This window comes from Ursus americanus, chromosome 13 (genome assembly GCF_024610735.1).
Source record: "Ursus americanus isolate L20-20 chromosome 13, mUrsAme1.1.p, whole genome shotgun sequence".
Taxonomy (NCBI): Eukaryota; Metazoa; Chordata; class Mammalia; order Carnivora; family Ursidae; genus Ursus; species Ursus americanus.
In genome coordinates this window covers 35,251,427-35,269,183 of record NC_142139.1, presented here as the reverse complement: position 1 = coordinate 35,269,183, position 17,757 = coordinate 35,251,427, and the positions used below count along the sequence as shown (strand labels likewise).

The window sequence follows — 17,757 nt, the reverse complement described above, 5'->3', positions numbered from 1 at the left end:
AATATACTGCGATGGTTAATTCCATGTGTCAACTTGGCTAGGCCATGGTCCCCAGATATCTGGTCAAACGTTCTAGATGTTTCTATGAAGGTATTTTTTTAAATGAGATTAACATTTGAATCAGTAGAGACTTTGATTAAAGCAGATTACCTTCCGTAATATGAGTGGGCCTCATCCAATGGGTCAAAGACCTTAAGAGAGAAAGACCGACTTTCCCGGAGGGGGAAATTCTGTCAGCAGACTGCCTCTGGACTTGAACTGCAACTCTTCCCCAGCTCTCCAGCCTACCAGCCAACCCTGAAAATTTGGGACTTGCCAGCCTCCACAATCGTGTGAGCCAATTCTCTAAATCTCTATGCATACACATGCTATTAGTTCTGTTTCTCTGGAGAATCCTAAGACACATACTGTGGTAAAAATTGCCATTGTTCATCAATATTTCTGGTTTTCTCTCCTTCTGGATCCTGGAAACTTAAAGGAAACCATGGCCATTAACTGGCTTTGGTTAATAAAATGGAGGCCAAGTGACTGGTCACCCCCAAGCAAAAGCCTCTAAGAGCCCGGGCAGGCCCGTTTCTGCTCCTCCCCTGCGGCACCAAGCCTTGAGTCACAGAAATGGCCGAAACACGAGGCACTGCCTCCCCCAGGCCGAGCCTCCGGGTGACTGCAAGGAGCAGAGTCCCACCAACCGGCCCCTGCAGATGGAGAGCAGGAGTGAGAACCGTTTGTTGTTTCAAACCACCGAGATCGGGGGGTTGTTTATGATTGATACACCACTTGGGAAAAAAAGTTGTCCTGGTGATTTGTACTCACTGACTGAACCCTTTTCAAGCCCCTGTCAAGAAGTGATAAATTATTGAAGCGTAGCATGAAGTGTTTTCTTTTTGGTGTGCCCATAGTAAAACCCTGTGAAATGTTTCTGTTCACCTTTCCTGAGTTATTAAAAAATAATTGTTTCCAATTACTCTGATCTTTAAAATAAAACAAGACAAAATGCCACAGATCCTTTTCCAGAACCAGCGCCACCTCCCCCCCCTTCCCTGTCCTGCCCCCACATCCTTCAACCAGGCAATTGTTGAAAATCACACCACCAGCTCCTGGAACAGGAATGCTGTTGCGCTTGGGCAGGGAGAGAGGAGGAAGGCCAGTCCAATGTTCACACAGTTGTCTGGTGTTCATTCAACCTCAGTGCCCAGATAGATTTGTTGTTGCTAGAGACTGCATAAACTGCTCCGAGAAGAAAGCAGGGTTGTGGAAATCTCATTAATAAACTGTGAAAACCCTCTCAGCAGGAGTCTCAGAATGCAGAGGGGCTGCCTTGTGCCAAGCCACGTGAGTGCTCGGTGCTCTGCTCCTGGACAACATCACACTCCAGCACGGCACGGATTCGAGAAGGGCTGCCCCAAAGCCCCTCCCTGAGTGGGGGGCGAGCAGAAATTCTCCGCCAATCACGGGTAAGCAACTGGAACCTGAGTAAGTTTACAAAGTCCAGGCTTTGCTTTAATCTAAACGGCTGCCAGACAGATGTCCGTACAGGACTGGCTCCTCCCGTCCTGTGTTTCATAAACATTCAAGAACGACACTGATGCCAAGGCTCCTGAGAGAAGGCAAGAAAACCGGACAAGTCTACCTGCCAGGACGCAGTGCAAGGTGGCTGCAGACTGACCTCGCTCTCAGCTGACCGGAATATGGCCAAGCTTCAGAGTGTCCCCCCCACGCCATGTGCATTCCCACTGCCTTTGTGGACGTGCCACCGTGAGGTCCCCAGCTCTATCTTCTATCCAGGTGACAGGATCGGAGGCTGAACCTTTTGACCTCACAAACCCTTTTCAGCCTCAGACTAAAACTGGATGCCTTCGCAGGACAGCCTCCCTCGAGCATGAGCATTTCGTGTGGCAAGCCCAAGAAGATGCGACAAAGGACATCTCGAAAATGGTTTAACCTTCATCATGTATATCTTTTCATCAGACAAGTGAGTAAAGCAAATCCAATCAAATGACACTGCTTGAGATAAGTAAAAATCACATACAGAGAAATGGATTTTCTTTCTTTCTTTTTTTTTTATTCCTTTGCGTTCTGCACACTGACACAGCAGGAAAAGAAAATGCCTGGAACTTAAATATGGAGGAAGCTCTTTACAACTATGTCCACGATTTTGTGCAGTCTTCTCACTCGCATGTCAGTGAAAAATCACCAACTATTATGAAGCAGGACAAGTTACAAAAGAACAAAACAAAACAAAAAAATCTCATAGAAAAATATATCCAAGTATGAAAAGTATTGTTCTCCTGGTGTCTTCACATCCTTCTCTTCTGTGTACTTATATACAATACTGGAAAGAAAAAAATAACTACATTGAAAAACACCTGTGCTTACGTATCATAACAGCAAGTTTTAAAAGCAAACAGATTTTGGCCTAACATCTCTGCAAACTGAAAAGGAATTTCCATACCACACAATAATTCTAGGGCTAATGAAAAACTAGATTTCATGAATCCTGGCCTGAGTTTGACGTCTTACGGGACCGTGTTCTAGTGTTTGCTAATCTGACTGCAAATTGTGACCAGGCAGATAAAATAAAATGGATGTGAAAATCCCTGGAATCTAAGGATGTTTTATAATTATAACAATTCTGCTTATGGTAAAGTAAATCACTAAATCTACCACAGGCTAAACTTCAGATTAACAATAAAAAACATATTTTCATCCATCTCTCCAATATAACTCTGAACTTGCTGTTTACTATTTTAATTACAACAGGATAAACAAGAGCTGAGGAGTTCTGGGGGGGGGGTTGGGTTGTTTTTAAATACTAAAATCTTTATTCTAAGTTTCCTTTTAAAGTACCAACCTTTGGGGCGCCTGGGTGGCTCAGTTGGTTAAGTGACTGCCTTTGGCTCGGGTCATGATCCCGGAGTCCCAGGATCGAGTCCCACTTCGGGCTCCCTGCTCGGTGGGGAGTCTGCTTCTCCCTCTGACCCTCCCCCCTCTCATGCTTTCTCTCTCAAATAAATAAATAATCTTTAAAGTATCAACCTTTGGTGTTATCCAAAGTTTTGCTCAGCTGGTCCTCTTGTGACACTCCAACTGAACTCTAGGTTATGTGGTACATCAGAATAAGACAAAACTTAGTAACTAGGTGACGCTGGTCAGGCTTTCACAGAGGTGTCCCTCCCCTCCCATCCCCAGGCCTCCTCAGACTCTGACAGTTCTGTTCAAAGTGAACATAAAGAGGTATCCTGGTCAAAGAACATAGCACAAATTAAACAGGATCCTTTTTAAGAGACAAGGATGTGAATTTGGGAGTCTAAGGGTAACTACCACTGATTACATCATGGAAAAAGTTATACGAAGGAAAGCATCAGAATGACGGTAGAAACACGCCTGGGAAACTGGACAAGCCCGAGAAGTAGTGTGCATGTGACAGGATCTGGCCTGTCACCACGCACAGGTGACTGCTGCCCTCAGCTGTCTGCAGATGGGGAACAATCAGAACATTTCTAGTAAATGGAGGGAGTAAAATAATAATAATAGAAAAAAATCGAGGAAATCCTACATGATGGAAGGAATAAAAGCCAGCAAAAGATGTACACAAAGCTAGGATGTGAAGAAATATGGCTCTGCAAGAACAGGAGATAGAATACCTACAGTAAAAGTCAGGATACTTAGTTCAGAGCCAAGATCCAACTGTCGAAGGGGGATGAAGAAATTACCCAGAACTAAAGCATGAACATCAATAAAAATCCACACTGAAGAGCCCCCGAGCTCCATGTGGGGGATGGGCCCAAAGGTGGGGATGGGGGATGGGCCAAGGGATAATTCCCTCAGTTTTGATGTTTCTCCCTTCCCCCTGAGAAATTCAAATATGACTTCACTGATAATTTTTTTAAACAAGGTACTTAAGAGTAACCATAATAATCACAGCAACATACAAGCTGTTAAAAAGTGGAGTAACTTTAGAATGTTTCCTATTTTGTCATTTTAGCCAAATGAAAGGATTCAAACCTCCACAAAAAGCATGTGAATGTTTAAGAGAAAAAGGACAATCAGGACAAGCTATCTGCCAAATGATGCAAACCAAAGATAGTGGGGGAAACACAAGCTACTTCCACAGTGTGAGAGGCAGCGTTGGGGTTTTAATAAACTGTATTCAGGGCTCTGGGTCGGTGTCCTAATACCCCTCAGTTCCTCATTAGTAAAGAGAGGGAAGGTGAGAATGTCTATTCCAAAATTCCATGAAGCATCTTAAAAAAAAAAAAAAGGGTCACAATGAAGATCTGAGATTGCAGACGTTAAAAATAAACAAGGCAAAACTAAAACTGAACTTTTGAATTATGGAGAAAATCTGCTGGGGATCCTGATTATAAACAAACAAACAAAAAGCTCCGTTAGATGTTGCACGACTGTGCAGCGAGAGAATATTACCATTGTTTCCACGGATAAACGCATCGCCATACTTATTCTTCAGTTGTCCATTTACATATTCCTCCGTCTGCTCCAAGGCTATGTTCATGTAGCCATCCAGGCACGCCAGGACCCCTGGAGGCAGATGTAGTCAAAGAGAAGATATACAAGGCGGGTAAGAGCGGAAAATTACAGGGTATACCTCAGAGCTGACAACCTTGCGATCTGTTAGCTCTTACATACTTAATATAAAAATTCACGCTGTAAGTGAAACTCAACGGTTCCATTCTACGCCAACGACGGCGAAGACGCACACAGTGTGAACGCAGTCACGGACGCACTGCCCGCGGGGGACACATCGAACGATCACTGGCTTCATGGGACGTGTGGTAACGACAGCGAGTTCTAAAGCCTCACAAAAAAATCACATAACGAGCGTGTTCCAAATAAAACACCGTTCTTTGAAAGCTCAAATCGGGAGTGGGCAACTGTGCAGGGACAAATGACCACGGGCCGACACTCCTCGCTCCCAGTGGCATTTCTTACTTGGGCCACTCGGTGAAATATGGGTCTGGTGATGTACCATGCTCTCTCGCAACATCTACCGCAGCAGACGAATGGGCTCCCGGGTTAAGGGGAAGTCTGCACGGTCTGTTAGAATAAATAAGAGGAGAGGAGACAGCAGGTGCTCTGAGAGCATCTGAGAGCTGCGACTCCTCGCGAAGAGCAGCTCGAGAAGACAGGGCACCGTACTGCATCGTAACACATCCCTTTCTGTTTTGTCACAGTTAGAATAGTTCCAAATCCAGACTAATGGAGAAAAATGGCCAAAAACGTTCTAAAGAGCTTTTAAGGAAACTGTTTGAGTGAATCTTTTTAACTGTGTTAAGATGGTATAAATTGTGCAAAACTTGCCCTGATAATTTTTCTCAAAAGATGAAAACATATAAGCCTCTGAGTCTCTAACATCACGTGCTATTTTCTAGGAAAAAAAAATCAAGTAAAAGCAAATACTACAGGTTTGATTCAATTAGCCAAGTCGATAGCTTCATTTAGTCTCTACTTCGTTAATATGCTCCTCACTCCCTGCCTGTGCCCCCATTTTCCTCTAAACAAAAACGTTCCTTTTCCAAATTGTGTGTGTAATGAGAACACACGACATTAATCTAACGGAATTCTGCTAGAAGCTGTACGCTTTCAAAGAATCAGAAGAGATTATGAACAATTACTAACAATTATTTCCCATCAAAAGAAAGCTTAAGCTATAACTTCCAGTTTATTTCCTACTGTATTATTTTACATCTAAACCACGATCCGAAGTGAGCAAGAAACTTCCGAAACATGATATGCAAATCTGTTTGAACGTTAACCCAAAGCATTTCAAGATGAATTATTCACTAATAATAAAGTATCTATTCTTCTAGCAAAGGTTGTTTTAAGAAAAAGATTCCAGGAGGTTGTTAATTGTAACCCCCTCCCATCTCTAAGGGATAAACTACTATGAATAACAGAAAAAACAAAGTTCTCCTCAAACTTAAGAGAAATTGCTACAGAAAGCTGGGTTTTTTAAATTTAATCATGACAGTTACGAGCCTTGTGAAAGGCTGTTTGACCTCACTAGTAAACAAAGAAACAAATAAAATGAAACTATTACTTGTTGCCAGTTAGAATGGAAACGTAGAAAACAAGGCTAAAACAAGGGTTAGTGAGAACACAGAGAAGAATAAACCATCTCCCCAGAGGGGAGGGCCACTGGGCATGCTCATTAACACAGAAATCCTAGGCCAGGGAATCTATTCTAAAGAAATACTAGGACAAGTGCTCGAGATACAAGTCAAAGGAGCAGAGATGTTTACTTAAAAACAGCAAAAAATCGGCAAACACTACAAGCACATTAATAGGAAAACTGGTTAAAAACAAAAACAGAACCGTGCAGCATGAAACACTCTATATTGTCAGACAACTGAATGCATTCTTTTCATGTAAGAAGAAAAAGAAAATCAGGGTGTATGTACAGCTGATCCCATTGATATAAAATTATGCTTATAGGGACACAGGTCCAGACTGGTAAGCCTGAATTATCTCTGGATGGAAGAATTTGGGGAGACTTTGCTTTCTTCTGTATACTTTTCTCCATTATTTGCTTTGAAATTCTTTTTAAAAAAAATAGAGAGAGAAAAGAAAGAAAGAAAAAAACCCCACATATATTACCTTTAGAGATAAAAAAATTTTCCCTAACAAGTATAGAGAAAAAAAAGTCAGGCTAGGTTGGTTGATCTCTTCAATGAAGTGGGTTTTGAGAAGACACTGAACACATGTTCCCACTCTGACCAACTGCTGAATATGCTCAAATCCCCAGAAGTCCGTTATCTCCTTTGGCCTCATCAAAAGTTCATGGGTGTGAAGTGGAATGTAGAGACTTTATATCTCAGTATTCAGTATAAATCTGTTAGTTCCACTATAAAAATCAAATTAAACTGGAGATAGGTTATTGATGTCAAGAAACTAACGGGTACATAAACAGCAGAGTGATTTCTTAACCAGGCTTTTAGTCAAGCTTGCGTTGGGAGTCCTAGTTCCTCCCTTACTAGGTGGGGAGAAACAGACATCTCAAAGGATTTATGTGAAGATAAACTGGAAACTGAAATAATGAGCACACACTGGACACAGAGTAAATTCTTGGGAAAATTTAAGTTTGCATGTGTGGAAGGAGGAAAAGGCTCAAGACTACCGTCCTCATTCAGACAAGAGACCACGAAAAGGCTTTACTCTGCTAATGAATTAGTAACCTGCACCCGTGAAATGTTCCAATTCATGTATTTGAATTTTGGAAGATTAGGATTTCAGTAACTTTAAAAAATGGGATTTGATACCTTTCCTCCCACAAGGTTAATTTCAGGAGTGTCACAGCCTCTTAAAAAGAGCCTTCTCGAAAAGAAAGGGAAGGTGTATTTGGACAGCATGCGCACCGAAAGAGGGGGAAGTTCATGTTGTAAAATGATACCGTCTAAATAGCTGCTTGTCAACCTTGAATACTTCGGCAAAAACAAATGCTGTTGTGCCAAATGTTCTTTGGTTTCCAGTTATTCATGCCTGAGGTGACTGAGAATCCTGGCTATTACGAGGACATACACATAACAGTCGCAAAGTGGAGACAGGAGACAGCAGGCGCACAAATCACACCGGAAGTCAGAAGCACACACTCGCCTACCCACACTATCTCCAAAGGGAACCATCTCAGAGGTAGAAAAAGAAACGGGCATAAAAACTACTGGTAACCAATGCTTTTTTGTTCTACTGGGCACATTTAAGAGCTTAATAAAAACCAGTTAAGTCATATTTACTCATTTAGCTGCACCAGTGAGGATAAAGCACGAAAATATTACCTCGATAATCCACTCCAGAATTCAATTTTACCACAACTGGTCGTCCGATGATTTGCTTTAAGAAGTCACTGGGGGTTTGCTTCCGTAGACTCATTTTCACAATCCTGATCAAAAATCTGAAAAGGAGCAATAAAAGTAGGGACAAAAGTTAATTATTCACCAAGAAAAGCCTTGAAGCCTTTAGCATATTTATAGGAAATCAAGAATCAAAGAACCACGTCTGAAGACTCACTGTTATTCACTACTATTACAACACGACAGCTGGGATGTCCCAGTGCTCACCATCAGCCAGATCCTAGGCTAATGTATGACCTCATTCAGTCATCCCACAGCAACCCTATGCCACAGCTTCAGGCCGGCTCCCCGTGTTAACAGAGCCCCTGTTCTCAATCACTTGTCACCACTGTCTCACACACGGTCAGTATGGCCCCCCACGACCCCCGCCACCTCCCTCACGTACTCAAGCTTATTCTACGCCGAGCGCGCTGCTGAGATCCTGATCAACATGGTCCCATTGAATCTTTCTAAGAACCCTGAGAAGAAAGCCTTAATAGCCCCATTTTGCTAATGAAAACAAAAGCACAAAACGCTGAAATAATGTGCCCCCAAATGTGATGGAACCAACATTCAAGATCCAAACAGTCGTATTTTAAAGTCTATGTTATATAATGTAGACATACTTACAAACTGATGCCAAAATAGTGTTTCTAAAAATAACTGTAACCATAATTGAGAGCTAATATCTGAGTGTATTATATGCCAGCACTTACCTAAGCACTTTTTATATGTTAATCCATTTAAACTTCACTACCTTATGAGGTAGGTATTGCTTTTAATCTTCATTTTACAGATGAAGAAAGAGACCCAGAGGTCCTGCTCTGGTCACAGAGCTAGTAAGTGGATGACCGGGCCGTGCTCTGAATCACAACGTTAGACAGGCTCCTGAAAGTCGCTAATGCAGCCAGAGATTTTTATTTACTCTATTGCAATTAGAGCAGATATACACTCTATATAATTAAGAAAAAGTCTTGTTTTAAAGTTTTTTTTTTTTTTAAAGATTTTATTTATTTATTCGACAGAGACAGAGACAGCCAGCGAGAGAGGGAACACAAGCAGGGGGAGTGGGAGAGGAAGAAGCAGGCTCACAGGGAGGAGCCTGATGTGGGGCTCGATCCCATAACGCCGGGATCAAGCCCAGAGCCGAAGGCAGACGCTTAACCGCTGTGCCACTCAGGCGCCCCTGTTTTAAAGTTTTTATTTTAAGCACCCAGAGCTCATCACAGCAAGTGCCCTCCTTAATCCCCACCACTTATCTAACCCATCCCCCCACCCATCTCCCCTCTGGTAACCCTCAGTTTGTTCTCTGTAGTTAAGAGTCCGTTTGCTGCTTTCTTTTTTCCCCTTTGCTTGTTTGTCCTTTTTAAAAAATTCTACCTATGAGTAAAATCATATGGTATTTGTCTTCCTTTGGCTTATTTCACTTAGCATAATATATTCTAGCTCCATCCATGTCAGTGTAAATGGCAAGATTTCATTCTTTTTTATGGCTGAGTAATATTGTTTCATACACACACACACACACCCCTCTTCTTTATCCATTCATCAGTCAATGGACACTTGGGCTGCTTCCATAATTTGGCTATTGTAGATAACGCTCTATAAATATCGGGTGCATGTATCCTTTGAATTAGTATTTTTGTATTATTTGGGTAAATACCTAGTACCGTGATTGCTGGAGTGCAGTGTAACTCTATTTTTAACTTTTTGAGGGGCCTCCATAATGTTTTCCACAGTGGCTGCACCAGTTTGCATTCCCACCAACAGTGCAGGAGGGTTCCCCTTTCTCCACATCCTCACCAACACCTGTTGTTTCTTGTGTTGTAGATTTTAGTCCTGACCGATGTGAGGAGATACCTCATTGGAGTTTTGCTTTGCATTTCCCTGATACCGAGGGATGCTGAGCATCTTCTCATGTGTCTGTTGGCCGTCTGTAGGTCTTCTTTGGAGAAATGTCTGTTTGTGTTTTCTGCCCATTTTTTAATTGGATTATTTGGTTTTGGGGTGTTGAGTTTTATTAAGTTCTTTATATACTTTGGGTACTAACCTTTTATCAGATATGTCATTTGCAAGTATTTTCCCCCATTTCACAGGTTGCCTTCTAGTAAGAAAAAGTCTTAAAATTCAACAATAGGAGTCTGAAATACAGACAGAGCAGTATATACCCAAACCAAACATACACAGTTGCCAATCGCTCCTTTCAAAATTCATCTTGTTCTAGAACAGTTATCTGAGTCAAAATATTTTGATAAACAAATATAACAAAACTGTAGTTCCTTAAGCAAAAACTGAGAGCAAAGTACTTTGGACGTTAATATTTGGTTCAGTCAAATTCAGCTCACTGTTACTTAGTAGCCATATGGTACCGACACTTAAAAATCCGTATGGATACAGTATTTTAAGGACTCTCCTCAAGAACTCAAACTGTTTTCAATCCGAATTTTTATAACACTTTCTTTCATAAACAGCTGCTGCTTATTCACTCCAAGTCTATCCACTCCCTGATGTGAACAAAGGTTCAGGAATATCGTTTAGAGATCTTCTCACAGTGAATCTGTGCCGGCTCAAGCAGTTTGGGTAAGCTAGAATGCTCGGTTACTGGCTTTTCGTTTCTCAAACAAATATATGTATGTCTGCACATATTTTCAGGGAAATTCCAGAACAGGGCATTCACACAGGTTCTGACCTTAAAGAACTTAGAATCCAGAAGAATTTAAACTCTTGTTCAAAGGGTGTGAGTAAACAAAAGTGATTATAATTTAAGTAAAATAATTTTCTTTAACCACAAAAAGTCAACATCCTCAGTTCAATAAAAGAAAATGCAAATTTCACAAAGTACGCTTGAACTTGGGGCTGTTCTTTGGACCATTCCCCACCTCTCCATCTCCCTGAGGCCTGAACGATGTTTAAAATGCAATCAGCTGATTATTTTACTCAGCAAATTTTAATTTAACTTTCCCACTGGATTGCCAGTTGGTTTTTTTAGCTACAGTCTCAGCAGATAACTGGAGTTACAACTACTATTCAGGACGACGACTACTCATTCGAGACTCAGACCACACAATTTTATTTATGCTGTTTTGAGCACAAGAAAAAATATTACAAAGTAAATCCTGTAACAGATTCAATACTCTTGATGAGTTTAGTAAAAACAAACAAATCTTCCCATTCGTCTACAAACTGCCTTATTTATGTCCTGAACACGTGCTGTTTTGTGGTTGAACGGGTCTAGAGAGACTATTAACTCTGAAGGCCTGATGGAGACTCAGCTCATGAGTCAGGTGCATTTCCTATCAGATGTGAAATCCCACGATGGTGCTTTCTAGCTACAAGACTGAGACAAAACTAGCGGTTTACTTTGTGTTTAAAAAACAAAACAAAACAAAACCCCACTAAGATGCATGGTCAAGTGAAAATCTAGTTGACAGGAATATTACTAACTACTTTGTCCAAAGTTAAAAGTTAATGACGGCAAAAAGACCCCAAGCCTAGGCAAACTGCTGGTATTAGCTATTTTTTTAAATGTTATTTGTCTTCTTTCTTCACCTTTTTAAAAAGCACAGATCAGACTCTTCTCAGCTCATCAGAGATCACACCCCTGCCAGTAAAGCGCATCTTTGCTCCAATTAGCATCGATCTCTTCCTGAAGGTGTTCAACACTTCAAACTTAGCGCCTGAGTGTCGCGTGCACAGGCGGGGTGGGGGGGCAGGGGGGCAACACTAGTAAGACACAGGTAGCCTCGGGCCCTCAGAGCTTACACTCCAAAGCTGGCCCAAAAACATGTCAATGGAGAACTTTGTAGAAGTTGTATGTGTGTGGATAGAATTAGGCAGAGAACAGCACATGGCGAAAGCAGCTCACTTGGCACAGGCTTGGCAGAGCAGAGGCATTCTGGGGGTGACACCGGTGCTGAGTGGGACGCCAAAGGAGCCTGGGGGCCGAAAGGAGAGAAATCTGAGCAAAGGCACTGGACGGCACGCTTGGGTTTGAGGAGAAAATGCTACACAGGCCAGGACAAAACACAGCCACAGGCAGGAGCAGGGCCACATTCCTGAAGCACCGCAAGGCGGCAAGGCGGGCTCAGAGACCTTGGACTTGAGCCGCCAGCTCAGTTTCCCAAACACGAAATCAACTGGCTCACTTGGAGATTCTGATTCCGCAGCGCTGGGGCAGGACCCGGGAGCCGGTCCGCACACGCCCGGCAGATTCCTCTGACCTGGCAAGTCTGGGGAACACCGTGTCAGCCACAGGGAGCACGACAGGGTCATGAGCAGAGAGCTGCCTGGGCTCCGCTCTCCGCGGGGGGCGGGCAGGTGGGCCATGTCACCTAGTGCTGACGTGGCGGCGTCCCCATCTGGTGGTGCTGGCTGCAGTCTGTCACTACCCTCTATCACTTTCTCTGCTTTTTTTGTGGCTAGTCTTTTCGCCCTCAAAAGACAGGAAGCCATGAAAGGAAAGACTGCTAGGAAAGACTGCTACCAAGCTTTTCATTTTTTCTCCAGAGCATCTGCATTCTGCTAAGTCTCTTGGGAAAAAAAAAAAATTTTTTTTTCCAGAAGTTATTTGAAAAGGGGGTGGTTGCTGCAAACGCATTTTATCCATCACACTAGGAGACCACATCTTCCACATTCGTCTTCGTTAGGCTTCCTTGGTACTCCCCATTACTTAATGACTTGCCCATAAATCCATTTGGTACGAGTAAATTGGTCTCAACATCACAATTTTTCCCATCACTTGGCTCACGTAATTTTAAGTGTTCATCTTTTAAATTGGTTAAGGCAGAAGGCACAGTTCTGACCATTTCTGAAGCGAGAGAAAAGCCTCTTGAACCATAAACACATAAGAGGAAAAAGGCCTCCTTTCTGCGGGGTCACCTTGATAAAACTTCTCCCTTCAAAATTAAAGCCATAATCACCTCTATGCTTCTCTCCCTCCCCTGACTCCTACTCAGGCTTGTTTTAAATGACCTATTTTCAGAAATGGCTATTAAGTCAAAGGCAGTATATTTTCTGCCAGAAGCTACTGAGAGGTCTAGTATAAGAACATCTGCAAACTGCCCTGCAGAGATTTTTTTTTAGTAAAAGAATGGGGGAGAAAGAACCAAATTTTATTCATCCAACGATAAGCCAGGCTGCGTTAGATTCCCGAGCAATTCACATGGTAACCCTGTGAGGTGACAAGCACAACTAAGGCTTGGTCCCAAAGCCTAAGCCCTTTCAAAGCTGCCCTTTGGAATATGTCTAGACGCTCCCGTGACAGGTGGGGAACGGCCGCAGACTTCTACGGACATGTAGGGGAGATCCAGCTGGAGAGCAAAAGCACAGGAGGAAAAATGCCTAAAGGGACAAAGTGCTGTCAATTAGCCTGCGAAGAAACACAATGGTCAAAGGTTAAGAAATCTATCTAACACGATTTTGAGTTATGTCACTGAGCAGAAGACATGCAAATCCTTGCTTCTCGTCAGTGTTTACCTATAAACTTTTACCTCTTTGTAGATTATCTACAGTTTAGGGTGAAAAAATGTGAAAAGTAAATAATTACAATGAAGCATAACATTACAACCCACGTAAATGCAGCTTGAGACTAACACCTCAGCGTCCGAGAGGGCATCAGACACGGAGAACAGCTCTCTAAATATCTCCCTTCTCAGACACTCGGGGTACCTAGCCCTCTTCTGAAGGCTTCATACCAATCCCTCCTCCCCACATACTAGGAGGCTACCTTCCTCCCCTCTCTCACTCCAGCCCAGAATCTAGCACTCGCAGCACCCCTCTCCACTTATCCATCCGGCTGTTCGTAGTTCTCCCGCGACTGGTCTCTCACGGTAAGTTCTAAGCTTCTCAGAGTCAGGGAAAATGGTATCGCTGGTACCTAAGCTCACTGGCCGACCCGGTGGAAAGCATCTAAGGTCAGTGTCAAGGAAAATCCCTGTCCCTTGCTCCCCCAACCAGGAACTAGTACAGTATCATCTGTGCACTTAAGCGGCTATAGCGTAGTAATATCTCTGTTATTGACCAGCAAATAAAAGAAAGATGAAGAAAATAGAAATGCTTCTGTGTTGTACACGAATCAGGGGCATCTGAGTCGGCGGAGATGCTTGTTTAAATGCAGATTCCTGAAGCCTACTCCTAGTCAGACTCCCTAGGCAAGGGGCACTGCAACTCACATTTTATAAAGTTTCCCAAATGATTCCTGTAAGCAAATGCGGACATTGGGAAACGTCTGGAGACATTCTGGATTGTCCTAAATGAAGAGAGTGGTGCTAGTACATAGAGGCCAGGGGTATTGCTTAACATTCTACAAAGCACAGGACAGCCCCCCATAACAAAGGATTACCCGGCCCAAAATGTCAACTGAGGTTGAAAAACTCTGTGATAAACCCTAAATCAAAAACACTATTTTCTCTGGTCTTAAATTGATAAGGAGTTCAAGGTACAACAAATGAAAATGAACAGCTCAATTCTAATCAGATGATAGAGTACAAATTACAACTTAGTAGATATTTTACTCTGACAGAAAGGGAATCTGAAAACTACTATCAAAAAAAATCTTGAAGGCGTTGCCATTCTAAGTAATGGATTTCTAGTCCCAGTCGTGAAAATGGTCAATTTCCCATTTTTCAGTGTTACACTTCCCTCAGATGATTAAAATCTCTGTTACCTGGTACAACTCTAACACGACAGAATAATCCAAGTGATACCAACATTTTTTGAAATTCTCAGAACACAAGTATGCCACAGTTTTGCTGCGAGACCACCCGACGCGGCATAAGGAGTACTCACTTGGGAGACGGGAAACCTGAATTCTAATCCCAGCTCTGCTACTTAATTTAGCTGTATGCCTTGGAGAACTCATCATTTCACCTCTCAAGGCCCTGGCCAGGTTCCTCGTCTGCAAAATAAGGGAGTTATGCTAAGGGATCACTTACGAGATCACCTGCTCTAACAATTCAGTCAGCCTACGCAGCAACTCCGTAATACACGTACTCGTACACACACACCAGCGTAATCCTCTAGACGCCTGCACAAAATTCAAGCAACTGGAAATGTGAACCACCACCATAAAAAAAAAAAATTCCAAAAAGAGGTTGATGTATTAGAAATATATTATGAGCTATCATACTTTTGGTGAAAACAGGCACAACATTACATGAATGATGTAAACTGCTAAAACTTTTCCGGAAAACAATTTGGCAATGTGTATGAAGACCTAAAAAGACCTTACTAGAATACAGCATCTATTGTAGTAACTTCCATGCTCAGAATCTAGTCCAAGTAAATCATCTGAAACACAGTTTTAAAAATAAAGTTCATCAAAGTATTACCTGGGGATGCTAAAATCAAACAAAAATTCACAAACACCCTAAATGCCTCACAGTCGGGGAAAAAAAATGAATAATTCATGGGACCTACACAATGATAGACTGGGTAGCCAATAAAAAGATGCAAAATTAGAAATAATACTTAGTAAGAATCTTAAAGGAAAATGGACTACTTAGACTGCTAACTGATAAAACAGATGGTCTTCGCTCAAATAGAAAACAGCACATACGAGAATACAGAAAGAAATTATCAATGGGTTTCAGTGAATATTACTTTCTTCACTGAACTCCTGCGTTCTCAATTTTTCAACAGCCCTGTGTTACTAAGGCGTGGGGGTGAGGGGCACACTAAGCCACTACCAAGCTTATCTCCCATCATCCTAACGCTAAACACCCTAAACAAAAATACCCACAAGGAGCGAGCGCGCACACACCTACACAACAAAAGCCCTAGTGATAGGACCCAACACCATACAACTGTGGGCGTCGGCAACCAGAGAAGTCAGGAAGGTGGGAGAGTCCAGCCCTGACCCACCCCGCTGTAGTCAGTGCGGCCCTGGAGCCCTAGGAACCCGGCGAGGCCGGCCGGTGCGTTCGGGCCCGCTTTCCCGCCCAGCCCGCAGGTCCGGTCTGGGTTCCCGCGGAACCTGAACAACCAGATCGGAAGGCAACTCGGCGGGGCCAGGTCGCTGCCCTTCGTCCCCGCGCGGTCTAGACGCCCCTCCGGAGGGGCTCTCATACCCGGGGACCACAGATCTCCCGGCCTTCCCAGGAGTCCAGGAGAAGCTGAGCGCATTTTGCTGGCGCCCGCCCCCTGCGGGCTCCCGGGGTCCGCGCTCCCTCCCGGCGCCTTGCAGGGCCTGCGTGGCCCAGATCCGGGCTGCTGCTCCCCACACCCGCCCAGAGCGACCGAACACTGCGGCCTCCAACCGCCCGCGCGGCTGCCCGGCTCACCTGGTGGCCGGGATCCAAACCCCCGCTCCAAGTGCCCCACAAGCCCGGCCTCCGCCGAAGACCGGACGAAATCGAAAGTGAAACTGCCGACGCAGGTGGCACTTTTCTGCAGCAACCCAGGATTGCCTTTCCTGGCTACGGCAGCCTGCGGGGGCCTAAAAAGGCCCGACTTCGGCGGCGCGCGCAAAGCCAAGAATCTCGTTTTGCCGAAAGGCAAAGTTGTTGCTTTGGAGGTCAAAGGAGAAAGCACTGATGCTTCCCCTTTTAACAGAAAACAAACACCCCTAAAATAAAAAATAAAAAAACTGGAAGTGATCTTTTAGCCGGGATTTCCTTTAGGCAGAAATGCAAGAAATAGCTTGAAGTCATACTAAACTGGAATTTACTGCTAACGTAATGACTACATTCAGAAAGATCCCTGAATAAGTTAATGCAAATAAATAAATAAAACAGGCAGCCTCAAATCTTCAAATCCACCTTTGGATTTTGATTAAGTGCGTGAAGATGAAGTCATTATTAGCAAGAGATTGTTTCCATGGCAACGTTAATTGCCACAAAAAGAATTAAAATCACTAAAGTAACTCCGTATTATAATGGCATAAATTGCATTACATTACAATCTAATTCTAATTGGAAATGGTAGTGCAGACATTATTTAGGTGCTGCTATGGGAACTTGGTTTGGAATTTTGCATCAATTCTCAATATTCTTGCTATTAATGGAAAGGGCGAAGAAAAAGAAAACTGTTATACCAACCCTTGATTCCTTTTTTTCTTCACACACATACCCTCAACTTACAACTTATACTTTAATTCTATTTGTGATTTGTAGTGCTATAAACAAAGAAATAACATCTTTAAATAGATTCTTAACCCTATTAAGTGTTATAGATCTAAGATGCAGAATTTTTTTCCTACGATAAAGATGAGTTTCCCGGCTTGTAAACCTCTCTTAGCTGAAGAAATGAATCTTCGATTGATATGGCGGACAGAGAACAACTGCGTGTGATTTGGTGGAAAAAAGAGATTTCCTTATATCCTTCCATAAAAGCTTACTTTGGGTAAAAAACAAGTATTGCAGATTTATTTGAAGCTCTTGCAGTATAAAATATAATGTAAAAAAATTGAGTATCATTTAAATAATTAGCTGTGAAGAACAAACATAATAGAATATAAAGAAAGCCCTGTCTCTAAAAGCCTTCTTCACAAAAGACCTCAAATTGTACCACATTCCTCACCGGTTGTTTCAGTTATTTTTTTTTAAAAAAAGGATTTTTTGATTCATAGCCTTCTTCCCATTGCCACAGAACCCGGATGGAGTCATTAAGACGGGTGTGGTAGGCAGGGGGCAATGAGGAGTTTTAAGGGCACTGTTCATCGGCAGGGGTAGTTGCAACCTTATTCAAGGGCCCAACTAGACAAATGGGGTGGGCACCATGAATTACTTCATAAGCCAACAAATTTATCAAAATTCAGTTGTGCCCAGAATCCCCTCAGCGGCTTATAATTGGCTTTTACTGATTCACAAGGCAACTTTGATGTTTCACAAGGTTTTCTTTAGCATGTTTTATTATACAAAGAAAATATGTGCAAGACTCTTTCTGAATGTTAGTCCAACACTAATTTCAAGTTCTT

General features: G+C 42.8%; 1 protein-coding gene across 3 annotated transcripts; it reads right to left on the bottom strand.

Moving 5' to 3' along the window:
* Positions 1-2,028: 2,028 nt before the first annotated feature.
* LSM6 (LSM6 homolog, U6 small nuclear RNA and mRNA degradation associated) lies at positions 2,029-16,245 on the bottom strand. Of its 3 annotated transcripts, none has more exons than XM_045798883.2 (4): positions 15,911-16,058; positions 7,791-7,906; positions 4,426-4,539; positions 2,029-2,332 (listed from the first exon to the last, which is right to left on the bottom strand). In XM_045798883.2, exons 2-4 carry the CDS (start codon positions 7,882-7,884, stop codon positions 2,298-2,300), a joined length of 243 nt encoding a protein of 80 aa, XP_045654839.1. In that variant the 5' UTR covers positions 7,885-7,906; positions 15,911-16,058; the 3' UTR covers positions 2,029-2,297. The 3 variants fall into 3 exon arrangements, with proteins under 3 accessions (XP_045654839.1, XP_045654840.1, XP_045654838.1); XM_045798884.2 differs by lacking the exon at positions 15,911-16,058 and adding an exon at positions 14,631-14,880; XM_045798882.2 differs by lacking the exon at positions 15,911-16,058 and adding an exon at positions 16,124-16,245 and having other exon boundaries at positions 2,030-2,332.
* Between the last annotated feature and the right edge of the window lie 1,512 nt (positions 16,246-17,757).

What these genes read in the sequence shown, in the direction of transcription:
- LSM6 (XM_045798882.2), bottom strand. Translation starts at nt 7,884, where the DNA reads ATGAGTCTACGGAAGCAAACCCCCAGTGACTTCTTAAAGCAAATCATC. An exon ending in TTCTGGAGTGGATTATCGAG is followed by an intron (nt 4,540 to 7,790) that starts GTAATATTTTCG and finishes ATCTGCCTCCAG; the next exon opens with GGGTCCTGGCGTGCCTGGAT. An exon ending in GTTTATCCGTGGAAACAATG is followed by an intron (nt 2,333 to 4,425) that starts GTAATATTCTCT and finishes TTTTCTTTCCAG; the next exon opens with TATTGTATATAAGTACACAG.